Source organism: Protopterus annectens, chromosome 14.part0, assembly GCF_019279795.1.
Source record: "Protopterus annectens isolate FY-2018-M chromosome 14.part0, PAN1.0, whole genome shotgun sequence".
NCBI classification, from domain to species: Eukaryota; Metazoa; Chordata; order Ceratodontiformes; family Protopteridae; genus Protopterus; species Protopterus annectens.
In genome coordinates, this window is record NC_056748.1 from 829154649 (window position 1) to 829182432 (window position 27784).

The window sequence follows — 27784 nt, forward strand, 5'->3', positions numbered from 1 at the left end:
CACACACACACATACATATAGTGCTACTTCTGCTGGTATAGCTCAGGTCACGATAACTGTATCTGTATTAACTAAGAGACACACTCACATACAGAGACATGAAAATCAGATAAGGTTTCTTTTATGTCTCTGTAAAAAGCTTACACTGATGGTGTATCACAACCGCAGCATACACACATAGACTGGCTACACTGATAGCAGTACGGTCTGTCAGGGTCCATAATATGGCAGGAGTGTGTGTGTGTGTGTGTGTGTGTGTGTGTGTGTGTGTGTTGTGTGTTGTGTGTGTTGTGTGTGTGTGTGTGTGTGTGTGTGTGTGTGTGTGTGTGTGTGTGTGTGTGTGTGTGTGTGTGTGTGTTTGTTTGTTTGTTTGTTCTTTTATGGTGTTAGCCATAGAGTACTACAAATAAGATACAAATGAAAACTGGCACACTGAAATGGGCAACGAGTACAATGCATTTTGTAACATTTCTTCATTGTATTGCTCTTTTCTGCACACTGTCCTGCAGCAATAGTGCAGCCTGCATGCAGCCTTATCCTCCATGCTGCATGATTCCTCTTTGCTCCCAAATGTAAAACTGTATGGAAGTGCAGGTACTCTTCTGATGTGGGTGGTCAATACTGCCTTTTATGCACTCTCAGCATTACTGTGTAACTCCCAGTACACAGTATGTGCTCTTCTCATTCATCATCCAGAGTGATAATGACCTTTGAACCTTCATCATTAATGTATAGTCATACTGGTATTTTGTGGGGTGTTGTTGTGAAGCAAGCTCAGTGATACAGCAGTACATGTTTGGCTTTAATATGTAACCCTGTAAAAAGTTATCTTTACACAGTATAGAGTGACCAGCCTCCCTTGCTGTGCACAGACCCTACAGCACTGATCCTACACAGGATGCACACACTGCTGTGTTTGGTACACTTTTTACAAAGCTGTAGCCTCTTTGCAGTCTTACAAAATGGCACCTTGGTAGCTGAGTGTTAAGATCTCTCACCATCTTCATCTATGGTTCAATCCTGATGTTCGGTCACTGCCATTCTGGAGATTTCATGCTCTCTCATGTTGTCTCCGTGATTTTCTAATGCCTTTAAGAAATAAGTTACTTGAAAGGCTACTCTGGACTGTCATATGTATGAAGTTATCCTTGTTGTCACTGGAATGGGTCCATGGACTGGCTCACTTAAAATGTGTATGTATATACATATGTGTGTATATGTTTCTGTATATATGTGTCCTGTCTTTTCATTTAATCTTTCTTCTGACTCTCCTAACGTGCCAAGCATGTTTCCATTCAGTCCAACTACTTTTTCCCCATTTTATTTACATTTCTTTTTATCTCCTACCTACATTTCTCTATCCTTTTCTTTCCCAAACAACCTGGTATGTCATTTCTCTATCAGCCATTCTTAGCTGTGTGTGTGTGTGTGTGTGTGTGTGTGTGTGTGTGTGTGTGTGTGTGTGTGTGTGTGTGTGTGTGTGTCCTCCAGGTGTTCCAGTTTCCTCCAGTATTCCAAAGACATGCATTTGGTGGATTGGACACTCTGTTGGCCATAGGTGTGAGTGTGTGGTGTGGAAGGACTACTGTGGCAGGGCTAGCCACCTGATGATGTACACCTTGGGTCTAGATGATTGTCACTGTTGAAGTGACACCCTAACCCCATGTGCAAAAATAGGAAAAAGGGGTGCTGGATGGATGAATGTGTATATATATATATATATATATATATATAATAGATATATATATATATAATATATATATATATATATATATATATATATATATATACACACACACACACACACACACACACACACACACACACACACACACACACACACACACACACACACACACACACACAAAACCTGAAATGAGTTCATGCATCAGCTTTTACTCAGTAAAATGAAATTGTTCTGTACTGGGTGTTGTGCCTTGTTTTATACCATGTAGCATCAGCCATCTTGGTGTTATTTATGAGTTACACAGTGCCACCCTGCTATATGGTTTCCATTGTACTACAATACTCTCTTCATCTTCACTGCCATCTTGCTTTAACAGTTAAATATAATCAGAAGGAAAAGAAAAATACACATTCCTTTATTCTGCTAGTGTCAGTTGAGAAATTAATGATTTTGTTTCTGAAATATGCATCAGTTAGCCCAGATATCAAGTTACATTTTGAAATGTAGCTCCTTTGTAGTGCTGATTGATTAATTTCTCACTCCGTCTTCACACACTTGTGTGGAAAACAGTTCGAAATGTACGAGTTCAAACCTCACACCTATTGCACTCTCCCCCTCAGCACTTGTAATATAGCAATAACCCCCGCCTGGGTGTGGGTAATGCTGGATTTACCCACGGTTGGCGTGGTTTGGTCCTGAGGCCGAAGCCCGAGGGACCAAACAAAGCCAACCGTGGGTAAATACAGCATTACCCACACCCAGGACTGCGTTATTGCTATTATATGACATTATTTAAGAAAAGAAACTATTACTTTTCTTAAATAATGGCATAGTATAATGCCTGTTTACTGCCCTTCCGCAGATGTCTGGCATCCGGCAGTTCTGATGTACCGCGCCTGCGCAGTACATCAGAGTTGAGCAAAAGCAACGGAGAAAGCAAGATCTCTGTTGCTTTTTTACTGTTTAGCTATGTTAAATGGGTTTAACATAGTGAGACAGCTTTAAAATAAGCAACGGAGATGTCTGTTGCTTATTTTAAAACTGTCTCGCTATGTTAAACCCATTTAACATAGCGAACAGTAAAAAGCAACTGAGATCTTGCTTTCTCCGTTGCTTTTTTTTTAAAACCTATCTCGCTATGTTAAATGGGTTTAGCATAGCGAGACAGCTTTAAAATAAGCAACGGAGATCTCCGTTGCTTATTTTAAAGCTGTCTCGCTATGTTAAACCCATTTAACATAGCGAGACAGTGTTTTAAAAGTAGAGTTATACTAATGGAAAAAAGTCCGGGCAACCGGACCTTTTTCCATTAGTATAACTCGATTTACAATGTGCACGCTGGCCAATCAGCGTGCACGTTTTGGGGGGGTCATGGTATAATAAAAAATAATGCATGACTGCATAAAGTAAATTTCTGTTGACAATATGGTTGTGAAAAATAATAAAAAATGATTATTGAAAAAAAAAGAAATTTCTGTTGACAACAAACAAGTACAAGTTATCTTTCAATTTGTTGACTTATAGAAAGTAAAAAAAATGTTTATAGCATGTTAAAAGTCCATTGAGTAAGTATATAACAATGAATTTTCAATGCGTTTCCTTTGTTAGATATTATTATATATAGCATAGTGATATGATTCTGAATATATATCATATTCACTGTTCCTTTTTACTTTGTTCTACGGCCCACTAGCAATCTGAGGATGTTCTTGTTTTTAAATGGGTCCCATTCTGACTGCCATGATTGAGCTTTTCCCCACTGACAGCTCTTCTAAAACTGCAGAACAACAAAGGAGACGTGTGGCTTTGGCCTAGTTGTATCATTCCACACTGCTGGAATCATTTGATCTAAGAGCAGCAGTGTCTGGTGTACAAAGGGTATTGGCAACATTGCCATCCAGGGAAGCCTCAGACATTTTGTCACTTTATGGCTAAAACAAGACATGTAATGACATGTTGTTTGATTAATATGCGTTTTGCATGTCTACAAGAATTAGTCCCTTTTGAGGGTTACTGGTGTTTCAGAATGTAAGCTATCTTCTTGCAGTTAAGGCATTGTCATCCTAGGTGTTCATTACTAATTTTTGGTGGATTCTCTGAACAACCTAGATTTCCCTTTGAACTGAGAATACTAGTGTTACAGGCAGAAAAATCAGAAAGAAGATCAGACAGTCCTATTTTCTAAGCCTCATACAATATTCTAAAAGTAAATATTTTTTCTCTAAAGATGCTGCTCGTATGTGGGCCGTCGAGGCGGAGGACCACAGGCAATTTCGATAGGCAAAAACTGTGACAAATTTGGAATCGTAGTTCATGAGCTTGGTCATGTTGTTGGATTTTGGCATGAACATACACGTCCTGACCGGGATCATCATGTTAGTATTATAAGAGAAAATATACAGCCAGGTAAAGTTTTTGTATAGTCTTTCATTTTTGACTTACTGATGTGATAGTTGTTAATACAAATGTTTGATTGTTTGTTGTATGTCTCAGCTGAAGTATTAAAGATGCTACCTACACTTCACTACACTTCAGCATTTTTGTTTCAATTTCTTTTTTTTGTATAATTGTCTAATTTCTTCAGTTTTCTCAATTTTCTACTTTATTTTCTACATCCTTGGCCTGTTTTCTCTCTCTCTCTTTCCAGTCTTTTCATTTAATCTTTCTGCTGACTCTCCTAACCTGCCAGTTCGTCCAACTCTTTTTTCCCCATTTTATTTACATTTCTTTTTATCTCCTAGCCGCATTTCCCCATCCTTGTCTTTCCCAAACAACCTGGCCTGTGTATGGATATGTCATTTTCCCCACCTCTGTTATCAGCCATTCTTAGTTTCTGCAGCCTTTACAACCTCCCACACTCCCAGCTAGTTATGTATACTAACTCCAAAATTGCACAATCTCCTTGTAAGGGGCATCTTCCCAAACCCCATTGACTGTCGATCTTGCACGCCTGTTGAGCATCTGCTTTGTTGACTAAAGTGTGTTGACAAAACAATTGTTGACACTGAGCTTCAATTAATAAAAGTAATACTATATATATATATATATATATATATATATATATATATATCCACTTCTGTATCTCGAAATACTGAAATGTCGATTTTCAGTATTTCGAGACCAGAATGTAGAAAGTACAGTTATAGATATGGTGCAGTGTGCACTTTACTGTTTGCTGCCTCTTTAAGGGTAGTGTGATCTGGGATTTCTACATGGCGGCCGATGTGTGTTTATGTACAGAGATTCAGGTCGGTGTTTACTTTTTAAGGGTTTTGGGTAGAAATTTTTTACTTTTTAATTTTTGAGAGGAGTTTTAGGAGTAGGTTGGGGTAGGTAGGTGAGAGAGTGTGTGTGTGTTAGTGTTGAAAGTGGTGTTTTTCCTACATGTGTAGTGAGTGTGGGTTATTAGTGAACGTAAGTATGGCAGTGTGCAATGTGAGTGTAGGGGATGTAAAAGTAGGTTTGTGTTTTTTTTTTCGAGTTCGTGCGACCTCAGAGTTGGTATATATAAGTAGTGGGATGTGGAGGGTGCAGGGGGGCTTGCTCCCTTGAAAAAATGTATGGGGGGTGGAGGGTTGGAATTTTATTTGTGTTTTGTAATTTACGATGTTTCATTATTGTATATTTTCATGTTTGTGAACATTCGACATTCTGGTCTCGAAATACTGAAATTTGGCATTTCAGTATTTCAAGATTCAGAAGTGGACCCACATACCTGTATATATAATATACATACAAACGTTACTATCCAAACGTTACTTATGTACACTAAATCTGAGATTGTATTACAGTGGGTAAAGGGGAAACTCCCACCTCTACTTTACCGCAATCTCACATAAACAGCTACTGGTATTTTTTGAACTTCTGCCACTTCAATATTTTTTGCCAACAACACACACACTTTGACATTCTGAATTTTCAATCAGTAGGAGGGTATCCATATGTATGGGTGTGCTTCTAGTCAGGTAAGTGTGTCTGTGTGTTAATGCTGAAACTTTCTAATGTACTGAAAGTTTCAGCATTAGGGTTAAGGAGTGCGTGCGCAGGTGTTTGCAGGTTAGATTAAGATATCAGTAAAGGGATAAATTTCATGTGTGTATTTGTGGGTTAAGGTCTGAGTAAGGGGATAGAGTTTATATATTTGTGTGAGTGTTTTTTATGTAGTTTGTGTCCAAGCTGTCATGTGTAGTGACAGTCATGCAAAGGGTATTTCTAAGAAAAGGTGCAGGGTTAAAGTTAAGAACAGGGGGCAGGATTAGGGTTAGTCTGCCCCTAACCCTAACTGTACACCTTAAACTATTTAGGCAAATTAAGTCTGAGTACTTTGGTAGGATATCTGTTTACATATCATAGACGTAAATTGGTTGTCTTTTTGCAGTAGTTTCTACTTGTGGTGTTTTGGATGTTTGTTCATTGCTTGTTTGAAATATTTTCATCAGCCATACGTGTTACATTTTTTTTGACATTTCAAGCAATTGTACTATAATCATACGGATATATATATATATATATATATAGATATACATTTATGTCCTATTTCAAAACCCAGAGAGAAAAGGATATGCAGTGATGGAATGCACTCACATGCATGCATGCTTTCATACTTAATGTACTGTTGTCTGTCCTTGCCCTCTATGCACACACATCTTTATGGACTTGTGCCATTTTTCTGTACCATTCCCTTTATGGACCATTACCTTTTACTGTTGAATGGACTTGTCTTTGAGTTGTAGCATATAAAGAACTCGACGTGGGCAAGTGATAATACCATTCACCGACAAGGGTAATGGTAGTCCACTTAAATATTATTTGTTAAGAAAATCCTATAATTAGCAGCAATCAGTGACATGTTGAAAAGGCACTAGATGATAAGACTCAAAGCTCTGAAGATACCCAGAATATTTCTGGGGTAGATCAGAGGAAAGGTATGTGAGCAGTGCTAGAGGTTATGACTAAGGTGGATTAAATCTAACAGGATGTTCATCTGCTCAGGTGCTCAGTGATGAAAAGAAGGTCTGGTCTAATATTGTAAAGAACTATATAGTGTTGGAACTTAGAATGTAAGACTTATGGACAAAGGGAAATTTGAAGATGTTAGTGATGAGATGATGAAAATAAAAACATCAACATTTTGGGAATTAGTGAAATGGAATGGATACTTTTCCATCAGGTATTCATTAGATCTACAAAACAAACAGATGAAATGGAGTAATCTTTGTAGTTAAAAGAGCTGTAAAAACTGTTTTTAGTTGCGATCCAAAAATGATGCAATGATCTCATTCAGACTGAAGCCATTCAATTTTACCCTGCTAAGTCTATGCACCGATTATAGGTGCCAAATATAAGGAAGTAGACCAGTTTTATGAAGATCTGCAACACCTACTGAATATAATATGAAATAAAACATTTATTATAATTGATTGGAAGGCTAAAGTTGGTAATCAGTAAGTAGCTGGAATAATGGTTATGTTTGGTTTTGTTATACCAAATGAAGTGGGACATAGACTAGCTGAATTCTCTCAAAATAATTCACTGGTTATAGCAAACACTTGTTCAACAGTGTAACAGATGGCTTTACACATGTATATCACCTTATGGTCAATACTGAAGTTAGACTGGCTTTATACTTCGCATTCAGAGATGGCAGATTTATTTGTTTTGTTTGTATTTATTTACACTTTAATTGGGTTAGTCCCACTTTTCAAGGAAGAACCAAGGTGGTTTTCATACTGACTAGTGGAAATTTGGCCAGGGTACTGGGGAACTTACCCTACTCATTTTCTGCCACTAGGTGGTGCCAAGGGAAGACACAGTTGTGAGGAGAGAGCTCCAAGGTGGAGGAGAAGAGAGAAGACACTGACAGTGAAATGGAGGATTGTGAGGAGGATGGGGTGATAGCGATATAAGAATTAGGTTTAGATACATGGGTCTTGGTGGATTTAATGAACCAGGGCTATCTGGAAAATGGTGGTGCTGTAAAATGGAGTGCCATGGTGGAAAGAACTTTTGTTGTTTGAGCAGAGGGAGCACTGCCATGGAATCAGGGTAAGAAGGCAGTAAGGAGGGTCTGGAAAACTGACTGTCTGGTAGATGTTTGGCTGATGGAGAAACTAGCTTTAAGGGCATTCACTGAAAAAAGGGTTTTAACAAGAAATAAGCTGAAAACTTAATTTTTGCAGAAACAGGAATACAAAGACTGATATCCAGACTGGAAATACTGCAGCAGGCAGGAAAATTCAGGAAGGAGGACAACAGAGTGAAAGAAAATAGCCAGTGGTAAGAACTAAGATTAAAACTAATGAAAAGATAGACAGATATAAAGTACTTGACAGTATAATTGTACCAATAGAATTTAAAATGCAGGAAATCAGAACACTACTACATCTGGAGTCTGAGGATTTTTGTGAGGTAACATTTACATTCTTTGCTCTGCTAAAGAAGTTTATGTGTGAAGTGAAAAAGAAAATAGCTGTCCACTGGAAAGAATATTTTTTTTAGTATTTATCTCTGCAGCTGAAGAATACAACTGACCACTCAGTTTAGTCTCTTCAATGCCAGGTGTTCTAAACTTCAAACTTATTTTCTAACTGAATGAAAAAATATACATGAACTTAAAAAAAATATGATGAAACATATAGATTGGTTGGGAAGTTTGCATAACTTTAAATATTTGTAAAGGGAAAGTTAAGCTTGTTTTAAATGTGATTAACATGAATGGAATAAGAGGTACTGGAAGATACTAAGATAGCAAAGCATGCTATTGTTGTTGTCCAGAATATCATTTAGTGAGGAATTCAAAATAAAAAAAAGAGAGAATGTGATGGGGCATGAGACCATGACCACATTAAGAAAATGGGGAAAAAGGGGTTGATTCTGATGCTGATGTGGAATGCAAAAAGAAAATATGCAGTCAGTGTGAAGAAATAGACCGTAGAGCAAGGAACTGTTTACCTGCCAATATGGAGAAGCAGGTCATACACCTAGGAATTGTATACCTAAGTGTAGAAAATTTAATGATATAGGTCTTTTTGGATAGATTAACCATTGATACTGAAAGTAAAGCTAAAAGAAGAAAAGCACTATTAAGATAAAAGTCTGTATAAGATGGTGCAGATATCGGTGATGGGAAAATTAGGAAGAGAATGAAGCAGTGGTAGATAAAAACGTTGTAAAGAATATTGAAATAACAGAAACAAATGTGGAACTACAGATACAAAGTACAATTGATTTACTAAGTAGTGGTAAATGAGATGAAATAAATGAAATCCAGCAGGGAAGAGTGACAGGCAGAAAAAGAAAAGTTGCAAATACAAAGGATTGAAAAAGGGACTGGATAACATTTTATTTCTATCAGTAAATGAAAGAAGTGTTAGAAATGAAGTTAGAGGTTTGACAGTAACAGAATGTTGTAAAAAATAAAACATGGAGATTGTATATTTGTTAGACACAAGATGGATTAGAAAATGAACACGAGAAAAATTGGAACTGTATGGGGGAAGAAATGTTTTTGGTCTGTAGGATATGAAATGTGCTCAAGCATAAATTATGATAAAAAGCGAAGAAGTAAAAATAATGGACATAATAATAGTTATTACCAGGATATATGCATTATAAGAAAAAGAGAATGAGTAGTAAGACTGTGCGTTATTTATGCATATGTGAATTCGATAGAGAGGAAAATGTTTGAAGAGATAAAAAACTTTGTGGTCATGAATATGTCAGTAATTATTGAAAATTATGAAAAAGTTGTAAATGTAGTGATTTAGTATTAGTAGAAAAAAATGGACTTATCAGAGAGGTACATTCACAACAGAAATAGACTGTTTTATAAAAAGATAAGAAAGAAATAATGGGAGGTGTGATGACTGCAGGAATGTCTGATCATTACACAGTATAGGTTTTATTGGATGAAAACTAAAATGTCATAAAAGAAGGAAAAGTAATAAAAAGGTTGAAAGGAGTATTTAATATATCCAAGCAAAAACCGAGAATCTGTTGAGCATATCACCATGAGAGAATATTATGGAAATTTGACTTATTGGTGGGTTGCATATAAAAGAAACTATAAAAAGATATCTTAAATGTTGAAATAAAACAGAGAAAAGAAAATAAGATAAAATATGCAGGAATTTTGGATTATCTTGAAGATGAGATTTAAAAAGGTAGTAAAAAGGTAAATGATTTAGAGAGGGAATTGTACACAGAATTGGGGAAAAGTTAAGTTGTCAGTGTTTAGAAAAAAATCTTTAAAAAAAGTTGTTTCTCCATGGTTAGGAAAATATGTTAAACATAGAGAAAATAAAAAAAAAACAGATGCAATTAGTAATGAAAAAGAGGTGATTGTATATACCCAAGACAAATTATAGAGACAGCTGAGAATTTTAAGATGTATAAAGAGGAAGATGTGCAAGATGAAGTGTATAACATTATGAAAATAGCAGATGAAGTAAAAAAAAAAAGAGAGAAAAGGAAATAAAGGTAAAAGAATTACAAGAAACACTAAGTGAAGGAGCAAGTCAGCACAAAGTCCTCAAAGTCTATGATACAAGTCTTAGAAAGATATGAGTAAGGTTGGTATATTGTGTGTGCAAGAGACCAGATGGAAGGGGAGTAAGGCTAGGTGTATCGGAGGTGGGTTCAAATTGTTTTATCATGGTGTGGATGGGAGGAGAAATGGCATAGGAGTTATTCTGAAGGAACAGTATGCTGAGAGTGTTTTGGAGGTGAAAAGAGTGTCGGATAGAGTGATATTTATGAAGCTGGAAATTGATGGTGTAATGATGAATGTTGTTGGTGCATATGCTCCAGAAGTTGGGTGTGCAATGGATGAGAAAGAAAAATTTTGGAGTGAATTGGATGAAGTGGTGATGATTGTACCCAAGGGTGAGAGAGTGGTGATTGGAGCAGATTTCAATGGGCATGTTGTTGAAGGGAACAGAGGGGATGAGGAAGTGATGGGGAGGTATGGTGTTAAACTAAGGAATACAGAAGGTCAGATGGTAGTAGATTTTGCGAAAAGGATGGACATGGCTGAGGTGAATACGTATTTTAACAAGAGGGAGGAGCATAGGGTGACATACAAGAGTGGAGGAAGATGCACACAGGTGGATTATATCTTATGTAGGAGGGCCAGTTTGAAGGAGATTGGAGACTGTAAAGTGGTGACCGGAGAAAGTGTCATTAGGTAGCATAGGATAGTGGTTTGTAGAATGACGTTGGTTATCAAGAAGAGGAGGAGGAGTGTGAGGGCAGCACCAAGGATCAAGTGGTGGAAATTGAAAAAGGGTAATTGTGAGGTGGAGTTCAGGGATGGGTTAAGGCAGGCACTGGGTGGCAGTGAAGAGTTACCAAATAGCTGGGTAACTACAGCAGAGCTAGTAAGGGAGATGGCTAGAAAGGTGTTTTGTATCACATCTGGACAAAGGAAGGACGACAAGGAGACATGGTGGTGGAATGAGGAAGTACAGGAGAGTATACAGAGAAAGAGGTTGGCAAAGAAGAAGTGGGATTGTCAGAGAGATGAAGAAAGTAGACAGGAGTATAAGGAGATGAGGTGCATGGCAAAGAGAGAGGTGGCAAAGGCTAAGGATAAGGCATATGAAGAGTTGTATGAAAGGTTGGACACTAAGGAGGGAGAAAAGGACCTGTACCGATTGGCTAGACAGAGGGACCGAGCTAGGAAAGATGTGCAGCAGGTAAAGGTGATAAAGGATAATGAGGGAAACATACTCATAACCGAGAAGAGTGTGTTGAGGAGATGGAAAGAGTACTTTGAAGGGTTGATGAATGAAGAGAATGAGAGGGAGAGAAGGCTGGATGATGTAGGGATAGTGAATCATGAAGTACAATGGATTAGCAAGGAGGAAGTAAGGATAGCTATGAAGAGAATGAAGAATGGAAAGGCTGTTGGACCAGATGACATACCTGTGGATGCATGGAGGTGTTTAGGTGAAATGGCAGTGGAGTTTTTAACCAGATTGTTTAATGAAATCTTGGAAAGTGAGAGGATGCCTGAGGAATGGAGAAAAAGTGTTTTGGTACCGATTTTTAAGAATAAGGATGATGTGCAGAGCTGTAATAACTATAGAGGGATAAAACTGATCAGTCACAGCATGAAGTTATGGGAAAGAGTAGTGGAAGCAAGGTTAAGAAGGGACGTGATGATTATTGTTCAGCAGTATAGTCTCATGCCAGGAAAGAGCTCTACTGATGCGATCTTTGCTCTGAGAGTGTTGATGGAGAAGTCCAGAGAATGTCGGAAGGAGTTGCATTGTGTTTTTGTAGACTTAGAGAAAGCATATGACAGGGTGCCTAGAGAGGAGTTGTGGTATTGTATGAGGAAGTCAGGAGTGTCAGAAAAGTATGTAAGAGTGGTACAGGATATGTACGAGGGTAGTGTGACAGCGGTGAGGTCTGCGGTGGGAGTGACGGATGCGTTTAAGGTGGAGGTGGGGTTACATCAAGGATCAGCTCTGAGCCCTTTCTTATTTGCAATGGTGATGGACAGGTTGACAGACGAGATCAGACAGGAGTCCCCGTGGACTATGATGTTTGCAGATGACATTGTGATCTGTAGTGAGAGTAGGGAACAGGTGGAGGAGACCCTAGAGAGATGGAGATATGTTCTAGAGAGAAGAGGAATGAAGGTCAGCAGGACTAAGACAGAATATATGTGTGTGAATGAGAGGGAGGATAGAGGAATAGTGAGGATGCAAGGAGTAGAGGTGGCGAAGGTGGATGAGTTTAAATACTTGGGGTCAATAGTTCAGAGTAATGGTGAGTGTGGAAGAAAGGTGAAGAAGGGAGTACAGGCAGGATGGAGTGGGTGGAGAAGAGTGTCAGGAGTGATTTCTGATAGACGAGTACCTGTAAGAGTGAAAGGGAAGGTCTACAAGAGGATAGTGAGACCAGCTATGTTATATGGGTTGGAGACAGTGGCATTGACAAAAAGGCAGGAGGTTGAGCTGGATGTGGCAGAATTAAAGATGTTAAGATTTCAATGGGTGTGACGAGGGTGGACAGGATTAGGAATAAGTATATTAGAGGGTCAGCCCAGGTTGGAAGGTTTGGAGACAAAGCTAGAGAGGCACGATTACGTTGGTTTGGGCATGTGCTGAGGAGGGATGCTGAGTATATTGGGAAAAAGATGCTAAGGATGAAGCTACCAGGTAACAGGAAAAGAGGAAGGCCTAAGATAAGGTTTATGGATGCGGTGAGAGAGGACATGGAGGTGGTTGGTGTGACAGAGCAAGATGCAGAGGACAGGACAAAATGGAAACAGGTGATCTGCTGTGGTGACCCCTAACGGGAACAGCCGGAAGAAGATGATGATGAGATATGAGTAAAGATGAATGAAAAAAAAATTATATATATATATATATATATATATATATATATATATATATATATTATATGTTTGCCATATACTAAATGAATGGTTAAAAGCAGGGATAAAAGAAGGAATGTGTGATGGGGTGATAAATTCATATGGAAAAATTCCAGAAAAGATATAAAGACTTGGAGATCGACAACCTTAGGAAACAGAAATTACAAAAAATGTCTGAGAATTTTGCAAAGCCAAATGCAAGAAGATGCTGGAACAGGCATTAAGTGATGGTGTCTTTGGTGATAAAAGAGAGAAATACAAGAGATGTTAGTAATGGTTAAATAAGTTAAAAATGTGATACTAGAAGGAAATGAAGAAGTAAGAATGGTAATGCAAAAGCTTTTGACAGGGTTAGTCATAAAGCAATTCAGAAAATGCTTAAAGCATTTGGTATACGTGAAAGAATAGTAAAAGTTATAAAGACATGTTATGAGAATTCTGGGATAAGAGTGATAGTTAATTGGTGGGTTTTAAAAGAAAAAGGAGAGTAAAACAAGATTGCCCCATGTGCTTGTTTGCTTTGGTAATGAATGTTTTAAAGAAAATATGCTAACATGGGTTAAAAATGTAGCAAGGGAGTTGGATAGTGGGAATAAAGTACCAATATGCATGTTGTATGCAGATGACTTGGCTATAGTTGCCAGAAATAAATTATGGATAAATTAAGTAAATGTAAGAACTCAGATTCTATTAAGCAAAGAAGGATTGCAGTTAAACAGAGCTAAAAGCAAAGCATTTTGCAAAGTAAGAATAAAGGAATATAGTATAATAGAAAATCAGTAAATAAACTAGGTGCATGATTTGGTGAGTATGAAAGAATAATAGGCAAATGGAAAGAGAAATTGGAAGAAGTAAAGAAATTGACATAGTAGAAAAGTTTTACTCTGACTTTTTTTAAAAACATAAATATGTTAGATACCGTTGTATTAGGAAAGTTAACATACCTAGGTGGAGTTTATATATTTCTGAGTAATATAGGGTGGTGTAAACCTTGCTTGAGATGATTGTCACTGTTGAAGTTACATATAAATAGCTATTTGAAATGTAAATTGTTGTGAAAGAGAAATTGTAAAGAATGTAATGTGGAAGAAACTACAATGCTTTTTTTCCTGAATTGTGTATATATTTTGTGTGATTTTTTAAAAAATTAATATAAGTAGAATGAATTTGAAAAAAAAATATTGTGACCGTACTACATGGAAGGTATGGAAAGGAAAGCAAAAGTAAAACTGAAAATGGGATGAGATTTTGTGTATTGTTGTATGGATGTTATGGAAAGGAAGATGTGGGAAATTATTATATCACAAAAATACAGAAGATGAAAACATGTTGAATGAAATAAAGCTGGCCTTATGGTAGTTGTGGAGCAAGGGACAGGGTAGATCAATATATTTTTGATTTTTGAATGAGAAAATTATAATAAGGTTATTTTGTGCTATTGTTATTTGATATGTTAAAATTAGATTTTGTTAAATGAAGAAAGAATGTGAAGATGGGGTCCTAAATAATGTAAATAATGTGACTGTTTCTATATAATGTAAGTAATATAAATACTGTGAAGTATATAATTAAAGCACTACTCTTTTTGATAAATTCCATGTTATCTTTTACATCTACCTGAGTTACCACTAACTCAACTCAAGCAGATGGAGGCTGGCTTTAAAGTCTCATCCAAATGATAGCACACTCAGAATTGCACCACTGTCCTTATGCTGTTCTGCAGCTACCTGATGTGGGAGTTGAAGCTATAGCCTTCTGCAACAAAGGTAGATGTGCTACCTGTTGAGCTACTGACACACCATTATGGATGTACAATTAAGAAAAAATAAGATCGGGAGCTGACTATGGCTTTGATCACCATCTTTTCATTGCAAGGTTTAGAAACATTTTAAAGAAAATAACAAAGCAACTAGGCCGTCTATATATGAGCTCAGCTATATTCCATATGAATAGGTAACGGAAGTGAAAAACATATTTAAATAATTAGAAGTGGTAGAGATTACCTGAAGAGCTACTGATAGAAATGTATGGATGTCCAAAGGGTGGTAACCAAAAATATTTCAAATAATACTAAATTAAGAAAGTAAAATAGCTTTTTATGGAGGATTTAGAAGTGACTGAGGAAAGAAAAATGGTAAAAGGCAATGCAGATATGGAAGTACATATTGAGTTGAATACAGAGTTCCACAGAATATCTGGAGGAGGTAAGGGGAACATATTTAAGTTAACATTGTATAGAAATGGAACAGGAGAACAGAATGAGAAAGCCACGGGCTGTCTTTCAGACAGTCTGCAATACTGATGGAAGCTTTCATGTAAAAATGGGCATCATTAAAGACAAAGATGGGAGGGTCCAGAAACAGATGCTACTGTGTGGAGATGATAGGAATGTAGAGGGAACTATGTAAGAAGGACCCTAAAATGCTTTCCAAGATGACTGCACACTTATCAACAGATGAATTTCAGCATCCCAGTGCAAACAAAATGATAAATAGGGGGCCAGTAATTCTGCCTCTTTTAGTAAAATTCACTTACTGGTTAGAAAGTACATGGCCTGGATGCTGGCAAAGAAGAAACTTAGCCTGAAAGAAAAATTAACTACAAAGGCTCAAGAGAAAACACTGACTTGAGAAGAATCCTGATGCTGTTCAGCAAAAAGCAGTTCAAGCTCCAACTTTGGTATAAGAGATGGATTCCATTAATTTGGAGGACAAATAAGTCAAATGATCTCAGAACTGTTTAAAATAAATGAAATTTTCAAGCAGTATGACATCTCAAATAACAAAAGGCTGATAAAATGGAAGAAACTTTAAACAGTTATTGAGATGAATTGATAAAACTGAAAAAATCAAATGTCAAAATGAAGAAAACGTCTGGGTGAGTATGAGACTGTTCAAGAAGAGTTGTTTCAAAAATTGTTAGAGTTAGTGGACAGAGCACTCAGATAAAACCTGAGATGTTCTGTTCTGACAGAGAAACTGGAAGGAACAGACTGTATTAATTTTATGAAACCACAAATAAATAACTGGAGTGGTATTCCACAGTAGGATTTGTTAATTGAAAGGGCACACTGTTTATATGCTCCAAACCTGGCCATGAAAAAGTAGCCAAGAATTGTATTAGTAAAGATGCAATCATACCAGCAGAAAAAAAAAGTTTAATCTTGACAAAACTGCGAGAGAAGGGCAAAATATTTAACATTGGAGACAATAGAGTGTTTGCAGAAAATGATTATTCACTGTACACCAGACAGAAGGGAATCACATTTATCCCAGAACTCAGGGACTGTCAAGAGACATTTGTGATGTTCAAGTTGCTGTATCCAGCTGTCTTCACAATATTCTTTCCTGAAGGATCAAAGTCATTTTTGATGCAGAACAAGCTAAGGAGGAATTATAAATGTTTGCCCAACAAAAAGTGAGCCATCAAACAGAATGGGACTGTGCTTCTTATGTTTCTAATAATTAAGCTCATAGACAGACTTTGTCAGTGAAACATTTTCCAGTGTTCCAAAGGAAATGCATGAGAGACAGAAAGAAGTACATGAGTTGACTAGAAAAATCTTGAGTACCTTGGACTTGAACTGGAGTCTGGAGTTGGGAGATGGGGATGAGCAGAAAGAACACCAGCAACCAGTGAATAATTAAGAGACCATAAAGCATAAGTCACATTTGTGAAATATGACTTTACAAGAAAATGTGTCTGAGAAATATTGGATGTTTGTTGACTTTGTTAAACCTGTTGGAGGACTGAAAGCCATATACCAAATGTCATGTCATTAATCTTTGCAAAGACACTAAAATGAAAAAGTAACTGCAAGTAAATGATTTTTGTTGTAATCAGTATTTGTAAAAAACATTTCATGATATGTTGTATAGTAAAGCACTTTATGTGATTGTTGTATGTGATAAAGATACTTTAGTAAACAAGTACATTTTTCTTTTTAGTTTTAAGCAATGTAGGCATTCCAATGTAAAAAGAGAAGAAAGGTTGGACAAATGCATGCTTAAGTTAATAGGCTGTAATGTTGGGCTGTTGGGGTGGGGGATGGGGTATAAAAGTGCACTGATTATAATATACCTGGAGCTGAAATGTTTTCTTTTGCTTTTGTATAGGTGAATGTCTGGATTAACTCTCTTGGCTTAATCTAATGATATTTTTTGTGTAAGCAAGTGGCCTTTAAAAATGAGAGACCACAATGTAATGAATAACTTTCCTTTAGAAAGTAAATGTTCAGTGGGATGTGAAAAGTTTGCAAATGAGGGCAGCTGGAAATTCTACTCTTATGTTTCCATAAATTAAGTTGAAGGCAATACACCTTTAGAGGTCTGGACATTGTTTACTGAGAGAAACATAAAATTAAAAGGTACAAGGGCAAGCAGAGCAGTAAAAAATAAATTTTGAAATTATTGGTAGTGAAAATGAGGTGGTAGCTTTTCTAGTATATAAATATTTTAATGCATTTGCTGGAGCAGAGTATAGTTTAGTTTTAGTTAAAGATCACAAGTGCAGTTTTTCTTAAAGCTAAATGTTAAGGTTTTCTGAAGGCATACAAGCTATTTTTCATATCTGGGAAGAGCAGAAAGATAAGAACAGACAGCAGTTAGCGTAAGTAGGAGCACAGGCTGTAGCATTTACCTTAGCATGGATGACCTTAATTGTAAGTTAGTTAGTGCCAGTGGTTGCAGCTGTTGACTTGGGACAATTGTTCCTATTAGGAGGGTTAAACTCTTATTTGAAGATGTTCACAGTTTTATATGTTTGTTTTAAGTTAATAGGTTATGGGTTGTCCTGGGGGTGTTTTTTGGGGTTTTCATTAAAACAAAATGCCTTGTAAAATGTGACATAGGTTCAAATGGATGACAGAAAAACAACTGTATAAAGAATCAACCTGCCAAATGTAGGTGGATGCATGTAATACAAAGCTGGAAATAGACATTTAAAAAACTGCCATATATGTGTGTATATGTGTGTGTGTATATATATATATATATATATATATATATATATATATATATATATATATATATATATAATAAGTAAGAATAATAGCTTCTTGTCATAATGGCTGCACTAAACTTATTATTTTGGAATGTAAATGGATTCACAGGTATAGACAAAAGGTAATTGAATTATATTATGAAATGCAGTATACAAACAGCAATCCTGTATGAGATGCATTTGGAAAGAAGTGAGCACATGAATTTGATAAAGGATTTCAGGATGGGTATTCAGCAGAATATCAAGGACAAAGGAAAAGGGAAGTACTTATACTAATTGTTAGAGTAGCTCCAATAGTGATAGCAGAGGAAAAAAATAATAATGGTAGATTTGTGGTAGTAAGGGGCTACTGGGAAGGGAGGAAGATTATGCTGGCAAGTATTTATATTCTACCTAAAACTAATATTATTGAGCTTAAGAATTTTTTTCTAAGAAATGATCAGCTTTCAGTAGGTACTTAGGTAGGACTGAAGCTTGGTTTGCAACAGTGATGATTTATCTGAGGGACCTAGAAGGAACATATAGCAAAAGAAAGTAGAGTTCTGAAGAAAGTTTGAAAATATTTGTTATGGAAGACATGAATTCAGTAGTAGGAATTTGGGGAGAATTTACATATTATGCCTTGTGGTGGAATAACTGGGTCAGACTAGACAGAAATTATATTTCACAGCAACATGTGCATTTAATTGAAAGCTTCAAAATGAATCCAAAACAAATAATGTGCCAATAACAGCTAAGGTACAAATGGTGGGTAATGAAGTAAAAATGAGACACTGCAGCTTCCCCACCTACCTGTTAAAAAAAGAAGAATTTACGGAGTGGGTAGTGGAAATTATTTGAGAATTATTAGAAAAGATAGAAATGTCTTCAGAAGTTCTATCTAGTGAGTGAGATAAAATGAAACTGGAGTTTAAGAATTTCTTCAGAAGTTCTAGCTAGTGAGTGGGATAAAATGAAACTGGAGTTTAAGAATAGGGTAGAAATAAAAGAAAGCAATATGTTTAAGAAGTAGTAAGAAATATTTAGAGGAGCCTACAAAGGACAAAGTATTGCAGAACAAGAGGAATCTCATAGAACAAGACTAGCCACAACTACAGAATGCTAAAGAGAAAATAAAGGAACATCTGGTTAAAATGCATAAGTTTAGAAAGACTGCTGTTAAGCAACTGCTTTTTGATAATAAGTAATGAGTGCACAAACCTTTAGCACAATGACTTAGGCAACAGAACTAGAAAGGGTTGTTGCCTAACTTAAGAGGCCTATAATAAGAAAAATAACCAGATTTCCTGTAGAGGTATTAGAGATATTTTAGATATTTTATGAAAAATTGTATAAAGCAGAGGAATGTCAAAATCATGAAAAAGCACAAATGGAAATATTTATGGAAGATTTAAGTATGCCAATGTTAGAGGTAGATGAGGCTCAACAATTAATACTTAAGACAGGATTAGATTAGATAAAAATTGTGATACATAATCAATCTGCAGGAAAGTCTCCAGGAATATATAACATTCCTGTGGGTATTTGGAAGCTAGGAGAGAAGAAAGTGATAAAGATCTGAAAGGTTTTGTTTAACAGTATTTTTTAAAGGAGGAGAAACACTAACAGTCTAAAAGAAAGCTGTGGTGGCTGTAATACCTAAAGACAGTGAAGGCCTATCAGACCCAGTTCCATGTAGGCACATTTCAATTTTAAACCATGATTATAAAGTGTTGATGTCTATAATAGCTAAAATAATGACAAAGGTATTGTCAAAATTTATAGATATGGATCAGTGTGGTTTTGTGGCAGGGAGGCAGACGTTTGACAACATTAATAGAACAATTATGATCCATAGGGAAGCAGAATGTTTGAAAATACTGCTATTGATGGGGGATCAGGGGATCTTGATCTTGAGAAAGCATTCAATAGAGTAAGCTGTGATTTTTTGTAAGGGAATGGAAGCATTTGCATTCCCTGATGCAATAATAAGGTTAATGGAGAGGATATATGATGGATCGGAGGCCAAAATTAAAATAGGAGGGTTCCTCTCTGGTACATTGTATCTGAAGAGAGGAACCTGGCAGGGGGTGTCCTGTTTCCCTTTTGTTGTTTGTATTACATTTAGAGTAATTGGCCAAGAAAATAAGGGACTCAGAAATTTAAGGATATAATTGGTGAGATAATCAAGAAAGGTTGGCATTTCAACTAACTTATTACTAATGACTTAACAGGAAATAATAGCAGTATAAAGTAAATTATTTTGGCATTATCTTTTTAACAACATACAATATAATTCTTCCACCCATCATCCTTTTCTTTTATGAACCACATCTTAAATTCTTTCAGAAATATCATACTAAGCAAAATAGACTTGAAATTTGGTGTGAAACTATCATCCTATGTAGTATAACCAAATCTTTCTTTAATAAAGTCTCCACACTTAAACTTGACTTCTGGGAGACCAAAGGCTTTTATTGCTGGTATCAGTGTTTTAAAGATCTAAAAGTAAAAGATCTTCAAAAGCTTACAAAAGATTATGATTTGGATCCTTACAATTGGTTACTTTCACATAGTATTAAAATTCAACCTCAAGACAAATGTTTATTTCTTGCACATTCATGTGATAAAGAAAACCCTAAACTAATTCAACTTGTCTATGCTACATTATACAACAATTCAAAGGTATAAAACCTTGTCTCTAAATTATATAAAATTCTGATAGGGTGCAACGCTAATTTAAATGAAAAAAAAATGGAAACGTAATATTAGATCATAACTCTTTGCTTAATCAAAAACAGAAATCCCAAATATTAAATTCTATCAAAAATATATCTTGCTCTCAACATTGTCATATATTTCCTTGGAATTTTTTTTTACAGATCTTGACTCCAAATAGAATGGCCAAAATAAATAAAAACAACACCATTAAATGGTGGTGGTGTACCAAGATTTGTAATCTAGATTTGATGCATAAACTTTTTGCCTTTCCTCTTCTGAAACATTTTTAGAATTCTATAGAAGATTTCATGAAAGCTGTATGGTTTGTTTCTTTTTCTCTAACTAGGCTTTTAGTTCTGTTTAATGTAAATTGTAATCCCAAGTTGAACAGTGAGAATCTCTACCTGCTCTGGACCACTTTTGGCAGCAGCAAGGAAAAGTATCACTAAGTTTTGGAGATTATTTCCACTGCCATCCTTTGAAGATTTTTTATCTTTCTTAACAGAAGGAACCCTGACTGTAACTATAATAAAGGAATTTAGGTTATTTCCTAAGGCACTTGTCAAGAATCCTTGGATAAAGGTATTATCTCTAATCAATTTGTTTCAGCAACACTCTACTTCCTGATTTTTTTTTCTCAAAATGTTTATTGTTTATATAGCATATATTAGTACTTAGTATACTGAACTTTACTGACTGGAGTACCACAATGTGTTTTAGTTAATATCTCACAGCCATGTTGTATACATATTTTTCTTTTGGAAAAAAACACTATTTTCTTTTCCTTGCAATTGTATTGTTGCTGTTTACAACTGTATTAAATGTACTTCTGTGTGTCTTAAAAAATAAAACTTTTTGAAGAAAAAAAAAATTGGCTTTATTTGCAAAATATATTATTTTGTACCTTATAAAACCAGAAAATAACATGTCAGTGTTGTAAAACATTAAGAGACAGCTTCACATCTCCTTGACATATAAAAATAATGAAAACAAAGCAAAGGCTACAGCTGTAAAGTATGTATCCACCCACGAAATGGTTCAGCAACACTTACATTTATGGGGAAAGATAAAATTTAGTAGTATGGGTTAAAAGGATTCTGTTATAGTAGCTAAGGATATGTGGGAAGAGACTAAATAAAAGATAATATGAAAACAGTGAAACTGGAAGCTCTTGTTTATGGATACAGGTACCACAATACAAGCAGTGAAAATATTTTTAGTCCCTTTAGTTCTATATACAGGTCAGGTATATTTTTATTAACCAGAGAAGATGTTGTGGGTAGTAATTAATAAAGAGTTGAAGGATTTTATCTGGAAGGGGGAAAAGATCAAGGTTCAAGTTAGATAGGTTGATCCTACTAATATAATAAGGTAGTTTAGGATTACTTGATTTGAAGGTATATTTTAGAGTTAAACAGTTAAGGCTCATTTACATAACACAAGCAGAAAGCTATAAGTCAGAGTGGAAAGGGATGATGAAGAGGCAGGGGGGAATTCAAGAAATAAGGAGAGAGTAGGATTTTGGATGCAGATCCTTAAGGAGAATAACAATAGCCATAAAGAATATTATATTAACTTCATAAAGTAGCAGAACGTATTCTAAGAACTAAGACACCATGAGAAGGGAGAAAGAAGATTCTGGTGATAGGGATGGCTGCAGTAAGGAGTACCGAGTATAGAAAAGAGGGGCTGGAATTTGTTGGAGAAAACTGGCAAAGGAACAAAGGTATTAGGAGCAAATAACTAGAGAAGGAAAGGTAATAGAATGGGATGAAGCAATGAAGACATTTGGGCTGCAGGCAAGAGACTTCCTTCACTAATAAGGATTGATATCACAGTATAGGTAAATAGAAAGAGATAGGGGAATCATAAGTGAATGGCCTGCTGTGGTAGTTTTTAGATAAATCTGGAACAGAAGCAGTTGTTAAAATGGAGTAATTAGAAGGGCATATAAAATATTGGAATCAAATAGAAGAGATTAGAAAAGATTGGGAAGAGAGAAATTGTATAAACAGTTCACCAGAAAACAATGGGTAGACATATGTATGGTTCTCAAATGTGCAACAAAGTCTGGAAGATTTAGGATTTTTGCTTGGAAGTGTATGCATATGTATTTCTATACCCCAAGCAGACTCCAAAGAATTTTTCCTCAGGTAGATGGCAAATATTGAAGGTGTGATGTTGAAGTAAGAGGTATCTGGGAACATATGTTTTGGATGTGTAATGAGTTGGCAGTCTTTAAATATTCCCTGCAAAGTACTCTGTCAGAAATATTGGGTGAGCAAAGGCTGTAATTAAGAAATTATATTTTGAGCTGGGATACAGAATATTAATTGTGTAAACATAGTTAGGCCTTATTAAGTTTAATTCTGGTTGCTGCCAAAAAAAAAAAAGAAATTACTAGAAAGTGGAAATCAAACCAACTATATTTGAAGCAATTAATATTGTAATAGAGATAAAATAACTGGAAGTTCGATATTTTGGGGGGGATTCCATAGAAAAATGGAAATTGTGGGACCAATGCATGCAGAATAATGTTTAGGAGAGGAGTCAGTTTTAAGGTATGGCAGAAAATGAGCAATTTGTCATGTTGGATTGATAATGTTGTGTCTTTCGGCTTTTCTCGGTGAGGGGTCGCCACAGCGGAACTCCGGTCCGCTAATGATTGGCAGTAGATTTTACGTGCCGAGTTGCCGGCCCTGACGCACAACCTTCAACGAAGGTACGACCATTGACGCACATCTCCACACAGAAGACGCTCTAGCTGAGAATCGAACTGGACGTCTTACTGTGAGGAGACAATGCTATTGTATAAAAGAATATGAGTGATGTTTAATGTTTGTAACTGTGAACATGTTAACATGGTTTGTTTGTTTTTTCTAGAAATGTGTGTTTAACTATGTCTTTAGTGATAATTCCATAATGTGCAAAAAAGGACCCTAACATCACTGATATAAGCAATTGTATGCTCTCAGATCTACAACCAGACATTCTGGAAAGTAAAGTTAAATAAACCCAGGAATGTTTTTTTAGTAACAAAGCCAGAGGAAGTGATGGAACTCCAGTTGAATTGTTTAAAACCTTGCAAAATGGTGCTGTTAGAGTGTTAGTTGTATTTTTTCACCAGATTTGAAAAAAAAAACAGCATTGACCACTGGCTTAGAAAAGATCGGTTTATATTTATATCACAGTTCTAAAATAAGAGCAGTGTAGAGTGCTCAATTTATCAAAACTGCACACTTGTTTTACATGCTAACAATGTAATCCTTATGATCCTGCAAGCTAGATTCCATCAGTATATTACCTGCGAACTGCAACATGTACCAGCTGGTTTGAGAAGAGACAAAACAATCAGAGATCAAGTAGTTTGCAGGCACTGGATAGCAGAGGAAGACTTCAGGACTTAATTCCATTTTATTGACTATTCTAAGTCTTTGACTGTGTGGACTTAACAAACTAAGGCAAATTCTTAGAGAAACTGGGTAGTGGGTCACCTTTTTTTGCCAACTGAGAAATCTGTGTGCAGACCACGAAACAGCAGTTAAAAACTGATTGCGAAATAACTGATTAGTTCAAGATTGGAAAAGGAATACAATAAGCTACATACTCTCATAGGTTCATAGGTTCATACTAGGCTATCTGCCCTAGGGCATTTATAAGCGTAGCCAGAGTGTGTTTGGCTTTCGCCACCCATTTTAAATAAATTTTGCTATGCCCTTTTTCAAGGTTAGTATACTGTGCCTCTGTCTAACGGTGACACAGAAGTGATACCCGGGGTAAACCTACGATCTCCCATCCACTCATCAAGGTTCCTCTTGAAGAGAGTCAATGAGGGACTCTGCCTAACCTGGACTGGGATTTTATTCCAGAGTGAAGGGAGCCTCTGGGTTATGAATCTGTCCCTCCAGCATGTCCTATTTATTTCAGTGCTGAGGTTCAAGTCTCTTGAGCGCATGGCTCGATGGGATTTGGATTTTCTGAGGTGCAGCATGTCCATTAATTCCGGGTTGGACATTGCTTTATACGTCAGGCACAGATTGCCTCTGAGCAGGCGGTATGCCACTGAGTAGAGCTGGAGTTTCTTTAACCGGGCAGCATATGGCATCTCTTTGAGCCCTTTGATCCTCTTGGTGAGGTACTTTTGGGGTTTTTCCAGTTGCTGCACATGTCTGGTAAGGTACATCCCAAAAACGGCATTGTACTCAATTATGGGCCTGATGAGGGATGAGTAAAGAGGCACGATGACCTCCCCTAATCTAGATGTGAATCCCTTCATGATTAAGTGGGCTATATAAAATGTTTTTCTAACCACTTTGGCCATGTGGTTGTCAAATGAGAGATTGCTATCAACTTGGGTCCCCAGGTCCCTAATTATTTCTTCTGTACTTAATACATCATGTGAAATGCTGGGTTACATGCATCAGTTGCTATAATCAAAATTTCTAGAAGAAATGTTAACCTGATATTTGCAGGTGATGCCACTCTTTTGACTGACTGAAAGCAAATAAAACTCAAAGAGCCTACTGATGAATGTTAAAAGCAGAAAATACAAAAGATGAGTTGCTGCTCGGTGTAAAAAAAAAAAAAAAAAAAAATAATGAAGATTGTTGTGTAGGTCTAGCAGCTCCTTACAAGTAGATAGGAAGAAGTGGTGATTCTCTTTTCCTGAGCTCAAATATCCCTGCAGAGTGTAACTGCAGCTCTGAAATTCAGAGCCTTGCTTTTTGAGAAGAAAATTATGACAAATCTAGATAAGATTAAAGAATAAAGCTATCACTTTTGTCAAGGTAATGTTTTTCCTGTAAATACATTTGGTGGTGAGAGGTGGCCTTTAAATAAGGCTGTGCTCTGAAAATGTAATAATTTTGTGGTGTCAGATAAAACTTTGAGAATTATGTGGGGTGCAAGAAGCATGAAGTGCATAAAGATATAACCTCTGACTGTTCCTAGGAAGGTCTGATGGTAGGACTAAAACCAAAATAGTTTGGCCACTCGACGCAAAGACAGGATTCACTGGAGAAGATGAAGCTGTAAAAAGATCAAAGGCAAAAGAAGTAGGTGGCATCAGAAGCTAAAATGTAAAGTCCCCATTACTGAAGTAACGAGTACGAATTTGCAAGAATTTATAGAAGCAGTTATTGACAGGTAGGCTTGCTGTGCTGTAGACCTTGAATTCATAAAGGGTCAGACTTGACTAAATGATTAACCAACAGCGTTATACATGATGATTTTTTTAAGTGTATTATGCATGTCAGTCTCATTAAATGAAAGGATTTACTTTCAACCTGTCTCTTTGGATATGATTAAAAAACTGCTTAAAAAACTAAAGCCCAGTACACTAGCCCCAGATAAACTTCCAGCCGAATTTCTGAAAATCGCGGCTGATGCAATTGCATATCCAGAAGCCATTCTTATCAACTGCTCTATATCTGAAAATCCAGTCCATGAGATCTGGAAATTTTCCCACATTATTTCACTTCATAAAGGGGTAACTCAAACAAACTGACCAACTGTTATCCTATTGCTATACTTTCACCCCTTTCCAAAATCCTAGAGAGGTGTATAAACACACAATTCATGGACTACCTATGCACTCATAAACGTCTCACAGATACATGACATGACTTCCAGCCTTTTCATAGCACTACTACAGCTCTTTTGGCATTCACTCATACAGTAAATAACCATAGTAAATATGTATCTGCTATCTTTCTTGCTCTTTCTAAGGCCTTCAACATGGTCAATCACTCAAAACAGTTAACACAGAGAGGGTTGTCAAGTCACCTACCACTACATATTCACATAGTTTTACTACTCATGCACATAGCACTACTCTTACATATAGTATGCATCAAACACGTAAATCCACATATGCAGAGGTTCTCTCAAAAAACTTACTGAAACACCAGAGAGACCTTCAAAACACAAGTCTGCAACAGCTAACACAGTCTCCACAGCACCCATGACACACAGCAACTCCAGTTTCTCACCCACCAAGCCCGTATAGCGTAACACCCAAAAACAAAGTTTTCTTGTCATTGGAGACTCAGTAGTGAGACACACGGATGTCCCACTCACAAGTTTGGACAAGGAGAAAGTCACAGTCAGCTGCCTGTTTGGTGCCAGGATTTGCCACATAACTCATGCAGTGAAGTCTCTCAGCAACAAATGTCATTGTTCATGTCGGTGTGAATGACCTAAGACATACCTCACTGAAGAGAGACATGGTTGAGCTCTCTGAGTATGTATCCCAGGCAGGTATGTCCCTAGTCTTGAGCAGCATACTAGCCTCACCTAGAATGATGCCACAGTATAAACAAAAAATGATTTTGGTGTCATTCCAGGGGGATCCAATTCCTGCTTGCCTGAGAAGCCATGGTCAACAAATCTTGCTCCTTTGCCAGAGATGGTTTGCACCTGGCACCTCTAGGCTTTCAGCTGCTAGCAAAGGCTCTTGCCTCCCCATAATGCCTTTTTAGGCAAGGCCTAGAAAGCAACATTACCGACATGAAATTAACCAATAAAAACAAAATAAGAGTCATGCTGCTAAATGCTAGGAGCTTAAATTAAAAACTGCACCCCCTGGAAGTTCTTCTGTAGAAGGTGTAGATGTCTGTGCAGTCACAGAAACTTGGTTTAATGCCTTGGAGAGTACCTTGGCCCTGCAAGGCTACGATGCCTTCCACACCTTTAGACCACAAGATGAACGTGTGAAAATCAAAAGAGGTGATGTTTCAATCTATATTAGAGATAAAGTCACCTCATGTCTAGTTAGAATGGACAACTCCGTGGAGTTACTCCAGGACCAGGTTACAGTGGGTAAGATGCCCTTTCAAGTCCTAGCCAGTTATAGATCCCCATCCATGGGTCACGACACCCATGAATCCTATTTCTTCAAACTAAAGACAATCCAAATTTTATCAAACACACTGGTTATGGAGGATTTCAATTATTCCACCATCAACTGGTAAACCTACTTTAGCTCTAATTTGCTAACACAAAAGTTCCTT

At 36.6% G+C, this 27784-nt stretch overlaps 1 protein-coding gene across 1 annotated transcript in view; it reads left to right on the top strand.

Annotated features, from left to right (window-relative positions):
• The window catches only part of TLL2 (tolloid like 2), a 2712623-nt gene that overhangs the window by 1634303 nt on the left and 1050536 nt on the right, over nt 1-27784 (top strand). The window contains exon 6 of the mRNA XM_044056577.1: nt 3915-4093. Within this exon, the coding sequence (XP_043912512.1) occupies nt 3915-4093 (179 nt within the window). The remainder of the gene's footprint in view (nt 1-3914; nt 4094-27784) is intronic.